Raw genomic sequence first — 19,771 nt, forward strand, 5'->3', positions numbered from 1 at the left:
ATAGAATCAAGATCACGAGAAGTCCTATTAGCGCTTTATAAAGCCCAGTAAGACTATACCTAGAATACTGCAGCCAGTTTTGGTCACCATATCACAAAAAAGATGTTGAGAGTTTGGAAAAAATTCAAAGAAGAGCAACTAAGATGATCAGAAGCCTGGAGACTAAAACATACGAAGAACAGCTATGGGATTTGGGTCTGGCTAGTCTAAGGAAAAGAAGAAATAGGGGGGACATGATAGCAGTGTTCCAGTATCTGAGGGGCTGCCACAAAGCAGAGGGGGCCAGGTTGTTCACCAAAGCACCAGATGGAAGGATGAGAAACAACAGTTGGAAACTGACCAAAGAAAGAAGCAACCTGGAACTAAGGAAAAACTTCTTGACAGTGAGGACAATCAACCAGTGGAACAGCTTACCCACAGAAATCGTGGATGCTCCATCACTGGAGATTTTTAAGAAGAGACTGGACATCCATCTGTCTGAGACGATATAGGTTCTCCTAACATAGTTGTGCATTACAAATCTAATGGTGCCTACAATTAGTGAGTGTGGTTTTACGTCTATAACATTCCACTAATTCAAACATGAAATCTTATACAGAAAAGAATTCTGCAACAAGAAAACCCTAAACTGAAATATGAGACAAACTAAGAGGAAACTGTTCTTCAGTATAGCCAAATGGCTATAGCATTTTGGGAGCCAGGATTTGAAAGGTAAAGGAAAAGGACACTGGCCAAAAAAAGGAAAAAAAACAACGGTACAAGACACTGAAAGGAGAGATGGTGCATTAGCCTATGCATTTTCCTGACACTGATGGGATTAAGCAAAAAGCATCTGTACCATCTATAAACAACCATCCCTTTCTCCCTCTATAATCATCAGAAAGTTGTAGTCATTAGACATGTAGCAATTTTAAGCATGTTTCATTGACTAAGGCTTTTTTAAGAGCGTAAACATCTCTAGTTGAAATATTTAATAGACAAGTAATTTGTTCTAATATTTCAGAGCATTCAGCTGGAGACCCATTACCAATGTTTTTGACATTAAAAAAGTGAATACTTTAAGAGCTAAAATTCTGTTTCCATCCCCTCTTACTTATTGTTGAGCTCAACATGAGAGTGTAATGCAAAGAGCACATCTACCATCTTTGTTAGATTGCAGGCAAGATATGTTCCATTTGAAGTCAGAATGGCAGTCACACACTAGTAAGGGATTTCCCCATGATGATTTTAGTGACTAGTCTCCCAGCATTACTTTCCATAAGAGGAAACTGACAACAGATGTTGCTACCTCACTACATTCGGAGCCAAATTAGACAGGAGGGCTGTGCATGCTTGAAAATGGTCATGAGGCCATCCATACTTTGGATCTGGTGCAAGCACAGTATCTATTTACTAATCATTAAATCAACCTGCCATTTTTAGACCACTCATGGACTTGAAAGAGATCCCATATACTAAGGAATTTTAGAATACTTTTAGAATTCTTCATGATAGGTTTTTAATGAAGGGCACCTGTGGGAAGTCTCAACCACGAATGGGTGCACAGCAAGGCAGTGAGGAAGTGATCCTCAATATCAGCAACTTTTAAGATATTCTTGGAGTCGAAGTCCCCACATCGTAAAGTTGCTGAAATTGAGGAACACTGCAATAGGGAATAAATGCAGCCTTTTTTCTGCTAAAACATTACTTCTAACCCCAGAGTCCTTTAATAAATTAATAATTTAACAAGGAAGGCTTTAAAAATGCACATTTTTTTCAGACCATGTTCTGCAATATATTCTAAGGTAGACTATGTACATTTTAGAAGCACATTCAGACCCTTGTAATCTGAAAGTATCCTTAGGATAGGCAAATATTGATGGGTAGAACATACTGTATATGTACATAATTACCAAGTTTCCAAATAGTTTGAAAGAAGCTTTAGATTTCGATGGAATGAGAGGAAGCCGAAGCCTTTTGCAACAGTTGCCAGACATTTCAGGTTCCCTCTTTCCTATCAGAACCATAACAAGCAAGAGTATGTTGCTTTTCTTAGGAGCTGAAATTTTGGCTTCTGTGATTAGAGCTCTCACCTTTGGGGGGTTCTTTTGTTATCGCTGACAAATAAAAAATTGCTGAGCTGAATGTAGTCATGCCTCATCTTATTGATTCTAGCTATGTTCCTGAAGATCATTATTACTTGGTGCAGATAAAGATTTCTCCAGCTCAGTTTCCCTGAGAAGTTCTTGGCTGAGAATATTTTCAGAGTATGTACTAGACAAAAAAACAACCCAGAACTGGACATGTAGGTTTCTAGAATGACTGAACATTAATCCTACTGGACACTATCTGGCTCTAAGATTTCCTGTTATCATCTCCTTTGTGGGCATGTTCAACAATACACAACACTGTTTGGATGGCAAATGACTCTTAAAGAGGTGAAAGAAGCATTTGACCACAGCAGCCAAACATAGATGAAACTTTTCGCAGTGGTGGGATTCAGCCGCTTCGCACCACTTCGGCAGAACCAGTAGCTAATTTTTTGTTGCGCAGGCCCAGAATGGACTTCTGGAAGTGGCATCCACACAAAGAACTGGTTGTTCACATATCTGAATCCCACCACTGGCTTTTTGGCAAATCACAGACCCTCTCAGCCAACTGATTTCTGGCTCATCAGCAGCATATGCAAGGAAGCTCACCAGGTATTCATACATTTGGAAATTATAAATCTAATTATATATCCTGGTAACTAAATACTGAGTGTACAGAAACTAACTCAAGCTGCATAATCCAGATTGCAAAGCCTTGTTCCAAATGTAGCAACTCTATTAGATGAGTTGCTTTTTAATTTCTCTCTTTCTACTTCTACAACTATGGATGCACTTTTCTTCCCACTAATGTTATTGGACTATTTGCAATCAAGTCTTAATAACTGCTGGTGCAGGCTGGATGGCTGTGGGTTAAGATTCTCCAAATTTTATTTTAAATTTGTTTCATCTGAAACATTTCAAGCTATGGAAGCTCCTAAATTATGTTGCGGTCTCGGCCGTTTGGCATCTTTGAAATCTTTCATTAAATTTTAACGTGTCTCAGTGATGCATATCCAAATGGGGACTGCAAGAAGAGATGCTCTGGCTACCCTAGAAAGACATTCAAGGGTGAAATAACAAAGGAATGGCTGCTATAAAAGGAAATGAGGCAAACATCACATAAAGGAACTTTTATGTGGAAGATATTTAGTTAATTCATTCTATGTATTTTATCCTTTCCTTTAAATATTCCTGCATTTTTCTTCCTGTTGCTGATTGTTTAGAATTGTGTTAGCTTTGGTTCTTCTGTTCTATTTCATGTGCATCTCTGTGTGTGTCCTTGTTATCAGTTCTAGGAGTGTTTTCTTGGTGGCTCACACACATGCAGTAATACCTCCCCACACGAGACTAAGGAATAACTTGGTAAAATGAGCAGAGCACTTCCCTCATTCCAAAGACAACATCTCCCATAACCACCATCACACTAGATATCACATCACTTGCAAATGTGGGAAAGCTTTGCACCATGTAAAGTCAACAGAAACAACATAATCTATCTCTCTCTCTCTCTCTCTCTCTCTCTCTCTCTCTCTCTCTCTCTCTCTCTCTCTCTCTCTCTCTCTCTCTCTGCAGCACTATCATTAGAGATCTATCTAGTGTGTTGAATATCCATGTAAAAACCCCAACAACCTGCTCCTACAAAACTCCCCGTCTTCCCAATTCTGAGAAAATTCTTTTGATGTCTTTCCATGAGCCTGTTCAGTTGTCTTTGTCTCCATAGTCATTGTAAAGAATACTCAGCGTCTGCTCCTCACATGTTTTCTTTAGGTCACGACTCAGCTCCGGCCAACTGAATCCATATGGCTTGATCTCACTGTAGCGGCAGGCAAGGAATTTGAGCGTTGTACGCTGAAGACTGATTTTGGGCTCTTGTAAAAGACTGTGGCACCAGCTACTTAGATCCCCAAGCTGGGAAAGGATAAGACCAGCTTTTCTGCAAAAAGAAAAAATGGAAGGGTAGTGGGTTTGGATGTGGCATGTCGGACAACAATATATTGTAATATGAATCTTGAATGTGAAACACTGAGGCACTCCACAACTTCTTTCTTGAACTCTGGCTCTTCATCAATACTTATGGCGAAGCTAGACTACACAAACCCAGACAGCTGCTAGATGGCAGGCAAGAGAGACAGATGATTCTGGTACTTTGCATCTATCTAGTGGTCAATAGTGAGACTATACATTGCCCCCCCCCCAAAAAAGCAGAGCACCCAGGGAGTAAAGTACTGCCCTGAAATACATTTTGTGGGGTAGCTAAGGGCAGCTTTTCCTGTACTTGGTGATATTGGTCAGGAAATGAATTTCTGATGAGAAGATAGCCAACCAATTTTAAGGGGTTGCATGCTAGAGCTGTAAGAAGAGTGGCATATTACAGCACATTTCAGAGGCACATCAAGGGGCCGCATGATTTATGCCAATATAGTTCCTTCCCAATTCTTGAGGAAAGCACGACAAATTGGCTATGTGGATAACCCTTATACGTAGAGCTCTTTGCTCCATTTGCATTTCGAATAAGAGTAATCAATTTCCATCTGAAACAAAAGCTAATTTATCCGAAATTGTTGGAAGACTAACAGACAGGGAAATTCTATAACAATCACCTTTATTTTGCAAAGAATGACGAGAAGAGATATACAATTTCAGATCCTTATCTGTTCACTAAGTTTGACCTTGAAAGAATTTAATTCTGTTTGAGGTTTCATTTTCTGCAACATAAACACTGAGTTTTTTTGTGTTACAACAATTCAATTAATTGAAACAATACAAAAACCTGTGAACACGCTTGATCAAAGGCGAAAGTATAATGGGTACTCTCTTATGAACATGATTTCCTCTTGCAGCAATTTGGGGTGGAAGGGAATGTTTGTTTCCAGCTGGAGGAGAAATGCATGAATGTATGAAAGAGAAAAATGTAAAAAGCAGAGCAATGACCCAGCCTCCTGGTTAAGAATGTGCAAATAATAGGTCCTGACAATCACATAGCCTGATCATCTACCTAAAGTTAGAGGCTTCAACACCTGATTTCTAAGTTTTATTATGATCCTTTAGAGCAGTGGTGGCGAACTTATGGCACAGGTGCCAGAGGCGGCACTCAGAGCCCCCTCTGTGGGCATGCACACCGTCGCCCCAGTCCTTCAGCTGGGTTTTATAAAACCTTTTCACTTTAGGCTTCTGCTGCTGTGTGCAAAAAAAAAAAAAAAAAAAAAGGTTCAGTCAATTTCAACTTCTCGTGGGGAAAAAAAAGATCTCGCAAAGTTGGAATTGATTGATTGAACTTTTTAGTCCCACCCAGTCTGCCGTTACCACTGCAGCCATGCCCACCCAATAGGCCACGCCTACCCAATGGGCCACACCCACCGGGCACTCAACGATGCATAAGTGGGTTTTGGGTTGCAGTTTGGGCACTCAGTCTCTAAAAGGTTCGCCATCACTGCTTTAGAGACTGCTAGAACTGGAAAATAATCCCTTTTTAATAATTCTAGTTGCTAAGAATATCATCATCATTTGACTGATAGTTAGGCAACCTGAGATCATAGGGCTGCTGGTGACCATATCTCTGCAGTCATCTTGTCAGTGTTATGGAAATGGTGTCCTCATTTCTGTAATGCTTTAAGTGAGCCAAGTCTCATTAGAATGGCACATGAGGTCAACATAAATCTGAATGCACCAACTTTGACAATAATGTAACTACTTGTTCAAGACTTTTAACTAATTTTAACCTCTTGCCTTCTCTTAATTTATTTTTTTCAACTTTTATATACAGTATATTGTTTTATATTTCAATATTTTATTGGACACCACCCACTCTGTTTGAGGGAGATGAGCAGTACAGTAATGTAAAAAACAAACAAATAAGATTACAAAGCAATTTCAGAAAGGAAGGAAGGAAGGAAGGAAGGAAGGAAGGAAGGAAGGAAGGAAGGAAGGAAGGAAGGAAGGAAGGAAGGAAGGAAGGAAGGAGCATCTTACCGAGGTCCTAATTCATCCTCACAGCGCCAAGTGAACTCCCCAAAGCTTTCATAGTGCTGATTGTAGTGATAGAGGACCCGGTGAAGACTTGGGGGGCCCAAATCCAGTAAGGTATTATAAGCTGTTTGTTGCTCTTTTCCACTAGTGTAGCCATTAAAGAGGTTGTAGATCTTATCAGCTATTTCTGGATTGGAGGAAAAAAGGTGGATATAGTGTGGATGTATATGGTTTCTGTACATGGTTCTGGTTAATAAATGATAAGCTTTCTCTAATACCTTTGAGTGAGGCTAGGCGAGGTAGGCATTTGCATGTCTGTACATGCAAGGTGAAGACTTTAACCTCGATTGGTTACATTTGGTTTGTTATCTGCAGTACAACCCAATTTAATAACTTAATGAACCTATATAGCAGCAAACTGAACATTAGATGAACTCTCAGACTTCTCCCAACCAAACTAGGAGAAACAAATTTTTACAGAGCCTAACTACAATTTATGCATAATCAGTTTTCAGCCTACATGTTCACAAGGCATCTGTTTCATCAGAATTTGCTTTTAAGCCTTAATATATCCAATTGCTGATCCCAAGGTTCAGCTAGGAGACTTCTAGAGATTACACTAAGATAAACTTAATGGATCATAGATTCACAAAATTAGAAAAAAATGACAGGCTAAAAGTAAATTGTCACTGAGGAGGCAAATACAGGTCTGACCAATAGCACACTAACATTCAGAACTTTAAAAGAAATCATAATTGAAAAAGGACAACGAAGAAAAATTGTAGACAAGTTATTTACTCAGATGTCCTGGCTTCATCATGTTCATGTCAAGGATCGTATGATCTTTTTACATTACAGACAAAAGTGTCTTCCATGGAAGAGATATGAAGTTTGTTCTAGCACTTTCAAATGTCCAAACCCCAATTTGTGGTAGAGACAAGACTTTTCAAAATTGTTCAGGAAGTAGTCAGGATCTTCAACCTTCCTAAATTCTGGAACTTATACTTTTCCACAAGAAGTGCTGGGCATTTGGGATTGACTGCAACAGGACATACTCTGCTTTCCAACTTGAAAAACTTGTCCTCACATTTTTCATCTTTCCACCTGCTTCATCTCACACACTTAAGATACCAGGGTGGTGTCACATAAAGGGATCTTTTTTTTGGAAAAGTCAACAGTAAGCACTAAGCAGCTCTACTGAAAAAGAAAGTAGTTTTAAGTTTCTGGGAGACTTGGTTTCAGGCTTCTAAGTTTCCTTGGCTGCTTTAAATGGTGAAAGACTGAAAGGAAAAAGCTGGAGGCATTCTAACAAGCTAAACTGACATTTATTCCATAATATAACAGGGTCAACCAAAGGTCTATAATGATTATTTGGCACTATTCAGCAACATGTAAAAAATAAGGCTTCCTGTGGAAATAGAAAGGCTGCCCTAATAAGCAGCACAAAGAAGAGCAAAAAGAAAAAGTAAGGTGACACTAGGGAATCAAGCTAACAAGGGAAGATATTTTAAGAATGTTTGAGGAACTATACAAATCAAATCAGTGGATACTGATGGTGTCTATCCTTACATTACTTTAAAGTATTAACATATTATTTAAAATAGAGCTCAGGCTAAAAGCTAAAATAGGGGTGTCAAACTCGCCATGCCACATGACCTGTCGCGACATATCATGACTTTTTCCCCATTGCTGGAGCTGGGGTGGGCTTGGTTTCAGCATGACGCATCTGGCCCATGGGCCAGCAGTTTGACACCCCTGATCTAGAAGGTAGTTAATGTGACATCCATTTCTAAAAGGAGAGGCCCTCAAAATTATATGTTGTTCAGCTTAGCATGTCTTCTGGACAATTTGGTAAAAATGATAATCAAAGGAAAAACAACTAAGCATGTAGCATAGCAAACCTTGCTGAAGAAAACAGAGTTGAATTCTGCAAAGGTAAATCTTGCCTCTGCAGTAAATATAGCAGTGACTGAGATAAGAGGACCTGTCATTTTCTGGATTACTAACTAGTTAAAAAAAGGAGAAAGCAAAAAGTAGAAATAAATGGGAAATTCTCAGTGGAGGGGAGTAAATGAGGAGATCCTCAAAGATCTATGCAGGATTTGTGTTTTTTCAACTGGTCATGTTTGTGCATGTTACAAACTGCAGAGCCTGAGTACCTATTGTTCTTCCTTTCCTTTCCTTTCCTTTCCTTTCCTTTCCTTTCCTTTCCTTTTTTCCTTTCCTCTGATTCAGCTGCTCATAGAATATGCTTATAATTTTTACTTCATTAATCCACTATATTAAAAACACTTGATATCAATTAATGTAAACACATTCATTTCTTCGATTCTTCTTTTAGAGCTGAAAGTAAAATGGGTATTCCTGCATAAATAATAAAGAAGCATTAAAGCCTTCCCATTTTGGGGAGGAAAAATTCCCAAAGGAATGAAATTTCTTCCTATTCAAAGAATTCAATGCGTTCATAATTTTGTTATGTTTGTAAAAGCATTTGGCTCTATTGCTTTGGGAAATGATCAAATTCACTATATGTCACTAGATACAGAAAAGCAAACATTTTCATAGATTTTTTAAAAAAATAATTACACAAGATTCAATATAATTCTAATATTTGTGGGTGGAAGAATAAGCTTGTCATCTGAAGAACAATTTTGTTTAAAATAAGCCACTATTCTTATAAGTGAAAGCTTTTTTTGTTTTTGCTTTTGTCTTTCCTATTGATGGAAAGTTGTCTCTTACTTGTCATAAAGTTACCTTGCGCCTTGATATCATCCACCACTGGACAAGGAGTCTTCACTGTCACATCACTTGACCTGGAGCGTCTCCCAGTGTTATCTACACCCCAAAGTGTAAACCTGAAAATAGAACGGATAATATAACTAGAGGTGTGTTATAAAGAACCAACTGGATATACACCTAGTACAGGGGTAGGCAACCCAAAACACTCAAAGAGCCACTTGGACCCATTTCCCACCAAAAATAAAACACCGGGAGCCGCAAAATCCTTTTGATATCTAAAATGAAGATAACACTGCATATATCCTTTTTTACCTTTATTATAGGTGTGTGTGTGTTTGTGTGTGTGTGTTTGTGTGTGTGTGTATATATATATATATATATATATGTGTGTGTGTATGTATGTATACACACACACACACACACACACACATATATACACATACATACAAATACACATACAGGTAAAAAAAGGATATATGCACTGTTATCTTCATTTTAGATGTCAAAAGGGTCTCTCTCTCTCTCTGTCTCTCTCTCTCCCTCCCTCTCTATCTGCCCTTGGTCTGCCTGCCACTCCTCTTCCCCCACTCTCTTTCTTTCTCTCTCTCTCTCTTTCTTCTCTCTCTCTCTCCCTCTCTCTCTCCCTCCCTCTCTCTCTCTCTTTCTCTCTCTCTCTCCTATCTGCTGCTCACCTGGCAAGCTTCAAGCTGTTGTCCAACAACCTCCGGGGTAGGCAACCTTGTCTCTTTTATGACTCATGGACTTCAACTCCCAGAATTCCTGAGTCAGCCTAGCTGGGCTAGCTAACTCTCTCCTGCCCTTCCTGCTTCCTGCTTCCTGCAGAGATGCAGCAAAGGGAGGAGCTCCGTCCAGAAAGCTTTTCAGCTCCTCCGAGAACACTGTGAGTGCAATCTTTTACACACAGAGAGAGAGAGAGAGAGAGAAGGAAGCAGGGAAGCGCAATTGCCTCTCTCTGTCTCTGTCTCTCTCTGCAAAGGCAGAGGAGGCTGGGAGCCACCGGGGAAGGCTCAAAGAGCCGCATGCGGCTCCAGAGCCGCAGGTTGCCGACCTGTGACCTAGTATAATGACCTTGGGAATTCGGGAATGATCTTGAGGAAGGGGGCGGGAAGAGAAGCTGCCTAGGAAAGAATCAGACAAGAGAGGCAGGAGCTCCCAGTGGCTTAATGGTCAGAGGAAAAATAACATAAAAAGGAACCACCCTAATGGATTAAGCAGTTAAAAGTGGCAGCGGGAAGTTTTGTAATTTCAGACATGCAAGCTTCTGTTAGCCTTACAATAAAGTAGATTTAGCTCATGTTTCTGGTCTGGTTTACCCAGGAAGGCTAACACCTAGATTCACTTAGAATTAATGCACTTATTTTATTGTATGGTATTTCACAAATATTCCTCAATCCATGCAATGTTAAGGTATTCTGCTTCCTTCTATTTTAGTCAAATTTAAGTGTTCTTCTCCTTTAACTGTATCCTTAATTTCAAAATCTTATTTCAAATTCATCTATTGGTAACTTTACAGAATCAATGTTGTAGTACCCTCTTGCTTCTTTATTCCCAATATATTTATATATATATAAATCCTTAAACTTATATTTAAAATTCCTTTCATTATGGATTGAAGGAAACGGGGGTTGTCCAAACCTTGTTGATCCAAAGATTCCTAATACCTGAAAGGCAGTTAACTAGCAATTTCAAAAGTGATTAGAAAAGCAGGCAAAACCATTGTCCTTAAAGGGGCTGACAACGTCTGAGCAAAGATGACCTTCCTTCAACTCCCAGAACTTTAAACCCACTAAAGACCATGGTCTTGCAGTCTCCTCATAAGGAACAATTGTCTGGAGAGTTTGTAGACAATATCAAGTCTCTCCTTGTTTAGAGAGGAATTACAAAGAGATGGACTGGTTCTTTATTTCACTGTAGTCATTGGCTCTGCTTTTAGGAGAGGCATCTCCAGTTTGTTGTTTCTTTCCTGGAAGTTGTAAACTAGCAAATCTATAAAAGTTGCATTGCTCAATCTTAAAACACCTTGCCAACAAAATAAGCAAAGATTCAAAAATAAATCTGATGAATAGTTCCCCCACTCCTACCCCCACAAAGCTTATAAGGTATGCTGAATGCTATTATTTTATCAGCTCAAAGAGTGCAAAAAGAAATCTGTTATTGGCATTGTAACTTACATGTACATAGTGTCAGATTCCAGACAACGAATTATCAAGGAAATAGTTGTAGATAACTTGTCAGGCACCTGGGCTGGCATCGCACAAGGTGATTTGGCTCCAGAGATTATGTCATCCACAAAACTCAGCACCGTCTCTAGGGAAACAGGCAAGCCAGCCATTATGTGATAAAACTGGTAGGAAAAGGAGCAGGAACACAAAGGAAAGTGGGAAAAGTAAATCCATGTTAATCTAATTTACACTAGCCCAAAATCAGGAGGAGTCAGATAGCACTTTTTATGACTAACACTTATATTAAAAGACCTAAGCCTTTGCAATATACAGAGAAGTGAGATACAGGTAATAAAAGCTAATACATATGAAATGTATCAGTCATAAAAATGCTACCAGATTCCTCTGATTTTGAGGAAAAGGAAGTGTGACCATGAGCTGATAGTCAAATAGTGCTTGATACTGGCACAGTACTTATTAATTCAGTAAACTATTTCATTTTTTATGCCCCACTTAATGATCATCAGGATGATATTTCTCTTACGATCCTATATTCTTTCTTATCTATCTCGCAAAAATATTGTTTGACAAATTTCTTGGCTTTTCCCTTCTCTGTACACATGCCTCCTCTAGGTTTAAATCATGGCAACTTTAGCCTGGTTCCATTCTCATAGTTCATAGGACAATTAATTCCAAAACATGGGTGTCACAACTATGAGGATCCTAACTCAGATGTATTTATTTATTTAAGAGATTTATATAGCTGCCATATTACAGCAATGACTCTGGGATGGCACACAAAATTAAACAGGAACAACCCAACAGTCCAAACCACAGAGTCTTAGATTAAAACAATAATCCCACATTATAAAGAAACACAACTTGCCTAACGTTTTGAACCAAATGCCTTATAAGAGGCTACCAAGTCATTTAGATTTCTGGAGCAATGCTTCTCCCACAGTATAAACGTTGCCAAAGAGCAGGCATGGCTCCTGAGTCCAACAAAGTAACATTATTTAATGGAAGGAATCTTAAGCCTTTCCTGACTGAGTTGGTGGGGTGGACAGAAAATATGGGAGGTCCTGCCATATGGTCCTGCAAGTGGCCTGGCCACATAGACCTTTTTAAGGGATAAACTGCTCCTTGAATTGCACCTGGAAGTCAACTGGAAACTAGTGTTGTATAATAGTGAAAAATGCCAAACGTGCCCATGCTGCTGCATTCTGGATCAGCTGTAGATTCTGAGAGCTCTTCAAGAGTACGGTAGTCCCACATAAAGTGCATATCAGTAATCCAAAGAAAAGGTGACTAAGGCATGAGTCTCTATTAGTGAAGCTTCCTTTGCTTATGGTGCAAAGTCTAATACGGGTGCAATTGGTGCATAAGATATACCTTTGCAAAGGCTTCCTTAGTTACAGCATTTTGAACTGAAGCTGTGAGTCCAGAAGAACTCCAAGATTGTGCACCAAGTCTGAATGGGAAGTACACCGCCAGGCAGAGTAAAAGATAGAAACTCTCCACATTGTGTGTGTGTGTTGTTTGTGTGCATGTTTTAAAACCCACAACCATTCAGCCTCCCCACTTCCTGAGACAGAAAAGAACCTTGATGGCAACAAGATGGTCGATGCAGCGCAGAGATGTATAACTGGGTATCACCAGCATATTGATGATACTGCATCCTGTACAACAAATAACCCCACAAAGCAGTTTTATGTACAGGACTGGAGAAAGGGTAGAAATCTGAGGCATCCTGCAAAGTAGGGGCCTTGGAATTAATCCTACTCCTCAGCAACATTTCTCTTAAGACAAGTAACAATCCTTGGAATACTACAATTCATATCATTAGGGATTTTAAAGTTCACAGCGCACAAGAACAAGAACACAATGACCATTAACAATAGCCATTGGAATTATGTGTCTTGAAAATAGGGACTTTCTCTGCAGTCTTTGTACCAATTGAATTTTCAAACTAGAATTGAAAGAACATTCAGATCTAAGTCTATAATTTATAATGCATTCAGGTCAGAACAGATCCAACCAGTATTATCTGCAAAACAGAATGCAAACTGGGAAATTTGGATTATACTGAAAATTTCTTCACTATTTCCTGGGTATCAGTAAGTAATGGGGTATATTCATTTGGATTAGTCCGCTGGGTTAATCCTGAATAATTACAACTTTGTTCTAATGTTATATTTTGCTACTGAAATTATACATAGTGATATGAGAAAAGAGTCTGCATTTTCCATGGTTTGCATTTAGCTCCCTACTAAGCAGTAAGATTTAAAATGAGATGGATGTTTGAAGAAAGGGAAACAGAAAGAAAACAAAAAACCCCTCAGAGCGTGACTATTCCAGTAGTTTATTTCCTTAATATTATATCTTAAGGCCAATGTGCTAATGGGACAGAATTTTATTTTAATTAAATGTTTTAATTGGAACTGTTCTAGATACAAGTTGGTAACCAATTACTCTTCATTTATTTCTTAAATTTTGACCATCTTCAGAAGGATCAGCTGCGCTCACCAGTTTCCACCTTCGAATGGTCCAAGCGGTCAGTGATCTTCTCCTGGCGGATGAGGTAATCCACAATCTGCACGCCAATCGGTGGCTCTGAGTGTTCCCATTCCAGCACCACTAGGGAACTGCTGGGCTCATGAACTGTGGACAGTCTCAGCCTGCAGGGACAGGAGGGCAAAACAGAGGTTGGGAAGAGCTTTACATGAGGAAATTAGATTTATTTGGGGACAACTCATGTGTATACAGGAGGAAAGGACTCTATTTAACCAGAATAAAACCACCCTGCTAATAGTTAATCTAGAAATGAATGCAAAGTGGTTTTTAAACTGAACATGGGTAATGGGTGAGAAAAGCGCATTACATGGTGCAAACTGACATTATCGCAAGCAATGGCAGAATATTAAAAAAAATTTGGAACATTTCTGAGTCATATCTAATAGCTTGTTTCAGTGTGTAGAGACAATTCCTTTAGTAAATTGATTAATTGTAGGTGACTTCAACAGATTGTAGATAGATTAACCCACAATCAATTTCATGCAGCTTTGATGCACAAGTAGAAATTTGAAACATCTTATAATGTCATCTGAAATCAAAATTGTTGAATTTTATGCTTTTTTATAATAGCAGTAATTCATCAGTACTGTGCAGATAATAATCATTTTACCTTGAACCACCAGAAAATCAGTTTTTCAGCACAAACCTTGCCATTGGGAAAGAAATTTAGCATATTCTTCTGAATTCTTTCAAAATTGGCTGGCATTTGATTAAAATAGCTGTTACAAATTAATGTTGAGTCAAGGTTTATCTTTTCCAGTTTAATTTCTCCCTGCCTGGCTGCCCTACAACTGAAAAGGGCACAGTGACCCATTTAAACCATTACCTAACTCTTTTATTCAGATTAAAATGATATTTCCTGGCTTTTAATCCATTTTGTTCTCTGTTTTTAAGGAGCAAGCAATTTTTTTTGTTCATTTTATTTGGAATACTGGATTATGAAATCCTTAAGTAAGTAGCTCAAGTTATTAAAGTGGTGGATCAATCACTGCAGACACCAGGTTTAACAGTATTGTGATAGAACCACAATGGAATTATTACCTACAAGGCACCCCAGATTATATACCGTACACTGCTTTTGCTCCAACAAATTGATGTGGTTTCCCTATAACAATTTCAGTATGGTAGTGCAGTTAAAGTGTGATTTAGGACTGGAGAGACCCAGGTTCAAATGTACTCTTTATTATAGAAGCTCATGGGGTGATTTTGGGCCAGTCTACTTCCCAAGATTATTGTGAGAAAATACAGAATGGAGGGTTGAAACTGCATAAGGGACAGTTGACAAGTGTTTAACAAGAGAATGGGAGAAACTTCCAACACCATGTTTGCATCCAGAAAGCAAACTCTGTGTGATAAGCACCTTTCCTCCCTCCTTTTAATTCAGCCCTTCAGTGGAAGCACTGACTTCAGGAGAGAAGGAAAACTCCTACTTTATCCTTGTCCCTTTAAATTCAGTGCTCCTGGATTTTAAAAGAAGAAGGAAAGTGTGTGTGCCCATCTGGGGTGAGGTATTTTTTACATGCAATGTTTGTTACTCTGATGCAAGGGAGTACACAACAGAGATGAATCTGAGAGAGATGGGCAGTTAAGAAATATGGAAAATGAATAAAGAAATAAACAAACGAATGAATGAATGAATGCATGCAAGCGTATGTCAGGTGAGTCTATCTGTTCAGGCAAGGATCTGAGTATGCCACTTTTCCTCCCATAGCCAAACATCTGTTTTGATTCTTCTGTTCTTGCTAAATTGCTTTAAATTGCTTGCCTCCAGAAGTTGTGGGTGCTCCATCAATGGAGGCTTTTAAGAAGAGATTGGACAGCTGAAATGGTACAGGGTCTCCTGGTTGAGCAGGGAGTTGGACTAGAAGACCTCCAGGGTCCCTACCAATTTTGGTATTCTTTTAAATTATGGAGTAATTCAGATCTCAAAATACCACTTTTATGGAAGATCTGGATTTTTATATTAGAGCAACTAATGGATGAAGTTTTATTGCTTTCTATGTTTTTAAAATAGCTAATTAGGTGTCATAGGCACCCAGCTAGAAACTGGGAGCCTGCGAGTTCTAGTCCTGCCTTGGGCACAAAGCTAGCTGGATGACTGAGGACCAGTCCTTCTCTCTCAGCCCCTAGGAAAAAGGCAAGGCCAAACCAATTCTGAAAAACCTTGTTAAGAAAACTACAGAGCCTAATCCAAGCAGTTGCTAAGCATCAAAACTGACTCAAAGGCACATTCCCACTTACAAATAAAAATATTAATTTGGTATTTATGGGTCAGTTGCCACCACCTGGAACTATTTACATTTACAACATTAATCGACATCTTTCAGGAGCATTTTCAGTTTCAATGATACCTATTTTGTTAGACAGGATCATTAAATCCTGAGACCAAAAAACCCACAAGCAACCTAAATGAATAACTGTAATCAATAAACCAATTTCCTATGCAAATTTAAAAGAAGGAATAGAATAAGGAACCAGAGGCCCTCATTTTGCCTCAACAGTTGGAAAATGTTTTAACCTCACTAAATGCCAAAAGTCTCACTAAAAACTTATACAACAAAATGTCTTTCAGATTTATCAGATCCCCCTGCATTTGTACAGAAAGACAACGAGTAAATCATTTTAGCCATTGATATGATGACGAGCTTCAGGGCTAATAAGCCGTAGTGTAATTATTTGTTATCCTGTTGCTGGTGAAACATCAGGATACCAAATAATTACACCATGGCCTATTACTCCAGAAGCTCATCACTACTGGATTAATGCTGGCTGTGAAAGCCTGCATTGCTATGTAGTAAATCACTGTATTGTTGAAGATGCAACCAGAATAATACTTGATTTTAATATATAAATTTGCAATATCCTAAAGTTACTATTTTCTGGGAAGAAATGATTACATATACTGATTATAAAACAAAGTTTAATATTTCTCAATGCACACACATTTTAAAACTATACCGCTAATACATGGAAACAGATAGTTGGAAAATGGAAATAGACTCTCCCGGCTCATATTATTGCCAAAAGAGAAGTTCTTCAACATTGGAAAGATAAATTTATGGCCCCAATTATTTATGATACATATAAAAAATACTTGATCAGCATACTTGAATTTCAAATCTAGAAGATTTTAGCCTCAAGTAGAAAGATGTTATCTTGGCTCAGATTTATCCACTGAAAAAACAGTCCTAAGAAGCCAGTTCCTCTCTCTAACTTGGCAGAATTCCTGCACCAGAAGTACCGAAAATGTAAGAACTGTTCCTCCACAGTATCAAGTTTTTTTTCAATGTACAATCTATCTGGGCTATAACCTCTATTTAAATAATATTTTTGCTGTGCAAGATTCAAAAAATGCCAAGGTACTATTCAACCCTATGGTGTGTCATATTCTGGCATTTCCTCTGCAAAACACATTCCTTATGGACTGTGACTCTTTTAGGGAATCTGTAACAGTGTTCTGTGAGCTAAGCCAATGGCAGAGTTCCTGCTTTCCACACAGAAAGGTCCAGGTTAAAATTGTGGTCACTCGTGATATAGACTTCATAGTGGAAGCCTTAATAGCTGCTATAAGTCACAAAACTGAGTTAGATGGACTAGGATTTGAATAAAGCTTTTTCCATGCAACTGAATGGTATTTGTGGAAGAAAAATAGAATGGTCTGCTTTACTGGTAGACATATATACTGTAATACATATATCCTAGCACAGTAGTGGCAAACCTATGGCACGGGTGCCAAAGGTGGCACTCGGAGCCCTCTCTGTGGGCACACATGCCATTGCTTCAGCCTCGCCTCCCCCCGCGACCCCCTCTTCTCCAGCAGCCCCCCTGAAGGAGAGTCGCCCCTGAGCGTGGCCAAAGTGGAGCTGCACACCCAAGGACATGGCAGTCAGGCAGTGTAGACAAGACTCTGCCCTCACACCCCATCATGCACAGTTGATGCTACAGGGCGCGGGCAGAGGATATGACCGCCATAGCACTGCTGGGCTGCCTGGGCGATCTGTGGCGGTCCCTGGAGGTGGTGAGTGGCCCTGCAGGCAGGTGGAGCGGGGGATGGGGGGTGGAGTTGGGGCAGGGCCAGTTTTTGGGCACTTGGTCTCTAAAAGGTTTGCCATTATTGTCCTAGCATCATAAGATATAGAGAAATTAATAAGAAGTATGTATGGTTCTGACAGATGAATCTCTTCAAAAGAACTTCAAGGCATTGTTTTCATTAAAGAAGCCAAAAACTGAAGTCCCCTCCCTGGCACAAAGTAAAAAGGCACAATTCCCTCCTCCAATTAACAGTCATAAATCACATTCCCCAATTAACTTGAAGTGGGGGCTTTCTCTTCAGCTCTTCACATCTCTATCACCTCTGGACCTAATAACCTTGGATTCTCATGGCTGAGTTATTATTGTTATGACTAGCTGGACTCTCATCCACATTCCCCCTCCCAGCATCAACTAACTCTAAAAGCGACAGAGGAAAAATGGCTGCATTTCCATCTGTTGTCAAAGCAAGAACATCCGATGTTAGCAGCGTTGACAAAGTGTTTCACAGAAAGCATGGGTTTTATTTCCTACACAGTTTTATAAAGCCACTGCCCTCTGCAGAATATGAGGAACCGAACATGTTTAATGGCTATTTTTATGAAATTTCTTTTGGTTATTGTGGAGCATTAAGATTTAATAAGATTTTAAAAGTATAATACTTCCATGCATCAGAAAATGTCCCAATTGTGGCTTTAAAAGGTTTCTGAAAATAAAATATAGTTCAAAGTAAGAGGATTTTGAGACTTCACACTTCCCAAAGTTTCTCTGATTGATAACCATTTCAAACCCTGACCTGCCAAGATATTTCCTGGCTATTTCCACCCATTTTCTACTCAACATGGAACAAGAAAGCCACTGATCATGTCCACTTCCTGTGAAAATGCAGGTTTTCCAGGTGGCTCTGAGACATTGATTTGCAGTAGTGACACTATTTGTTACAAAGAAGAATGCTTAACATGGTAACATTTCCCTAGAGAACATTTAGCATGATCTTAAGTTTGAAAGTTTGACACTGTGCACCTACACAGGGTGTGGGAGTGGTGCACAGGCTGGAAGTCCATCTGCGCCAAACGCACTTGAATCACATCGACACCAGTCCTCAATGACATCTCCACTGCCTGAGCACCACAGGGAACTCATGGTGGCCTCTTGCAGCAGCTAGAAAGAGAGAAAGAAAAGCACAGAAGGAAATAAGGAATATGTGAAAAGATCCCCACCAAGATCAGCCCTGAAACTTACTCTTTGTGTTTATAGAATGAGACAATCAGCAAGGAAAAAAAAACCCTCCTTCTATTTATTTTTTTCCTATGATGGTGGGGATACATCTTACAAGAAAGGTTTCTGGTTTGGGCAGAGGCTCCTTTGGACTATTTTCCCTATTTATTTCAATAACATCAGAATTATTTTGCAATCTGAGGCTTACACTGATCAAGCCAAAAAATAACAGTGCAGTCTAAAGAAGAGTTCTAATTTTGATCACTTAAACTTGAATAAAGACCTTTGCACAATGGTTTCCTTCAATTTTGCTCAGACAGTGTGAGGAGTACAAGAATTCTTCTATTGGATCTTGCTGCTTAACACAACATTGTCAGGATCTGGAAGGGCAATAGCCTATAGCCCCATGCCCTCTACAGAATGTCCTCCCCTGGTTTACTGATTGAACAAATCACACTCAATATACAGCCACAAACCTCAAAGCAGGACGAGGGCATTGCTTTCTAATTTCACTTCTGGAACAGTTAAAGAGGAGAAAAACATCACCAGCTATTGCATGAATGCTGGCAATTCAAGGTGAATAAATAGAAAAATAAAGGAGGACCAAGTCACTGTGAAATTTGCCATCCAATTTAATTCCCCTGTTTGCACTGAAAATGTTTACAACACCTGAGTCATGTGTATTGGAATAAATTGCTACTTAGCAGACCAGTCTCACTGGGATATTGAGCTTGCTCTAACTTGAGTCATCGCTTTTCCTTCTCGCTGCTCTCCACACCTGCTCTCTGCTGCAATTCTTTCTACTTAATGTGTTTATAATAATGTTTACTTATTTTCAATATTGCCACCATATATCACAACGATTTTTAAGTCAACCCAATATTATTTCCATATTATTGATAGTATGTGAAACTTAGAATGGTTTACCAAAGGCTACATAATTAGTTTTCATTTTTCATTTTATTTCATTGTATTTATGAACTCAGACCAATA

At 39.1% G+C, this 19,771-nt stretch overlaps 1 protein-coding gene across 5 annotated transcripts in view; it reads right to left on the reverse strand.

The window, feature by feature from the left end:
* The window catches only part of ASTN1 (astrotactin 1), an 88,099-nt gene that overhangs the window by 8,014 nt on the left and 60,314 nt on the right, over positions 1-19,771 (reverse strand). For 2 of the 5 annotated variants that reach the window (XM_039348691.1, XM_039348707.1), the window contains exons 10-15: positions 18,588-18,721; positions 13,484-13,635; positions 10,967-11,102; positions 8,775-8,890; positions 6,039-6,222; positions 3,824-4,002 (exon numbers count right to left, since the gene is read on the reverse strand). In XM_039348691.1, the coding sequence (XP_039204625.1) occupies positions 3,824-4,002; positions 6,039-6,222; positions 8,775-8,890; positions 10,967-11,102; positions 13,484-13,635; positions 18,588-18,721 (901 nt within the window). Of the gene's footprint in view, positions 1-3,698; positions 4,003-4,806; positions 4,943-6,038; positions 6,223-8,774; positions 8,891-10,966; positions 11,103-13,483; positions 13,636-18,587; positions 18,722-19,771 lie in introns of those variants that run through there. The other 3 variants (XR_005557335.1, XM_039348699.1, XM_039348717.1) reach the window with 3 other exon arrangements.

Source organism: Crotalus tigris, unplaced genomic scaffold, assembly GCF_016545835.1.
Source record: "Crotalus tigris isolate CLP2741 ecotype Arizona unplaced genomic scaffold, ASM1654583v1 scf7180000017560.2302168, whole genome shotgun sequence".
NCBI lineage: Eukaryota > Metazoa > Chordata > Lepidosauria > Squamata > Viperidae > Crotalus > Crotalus tigris.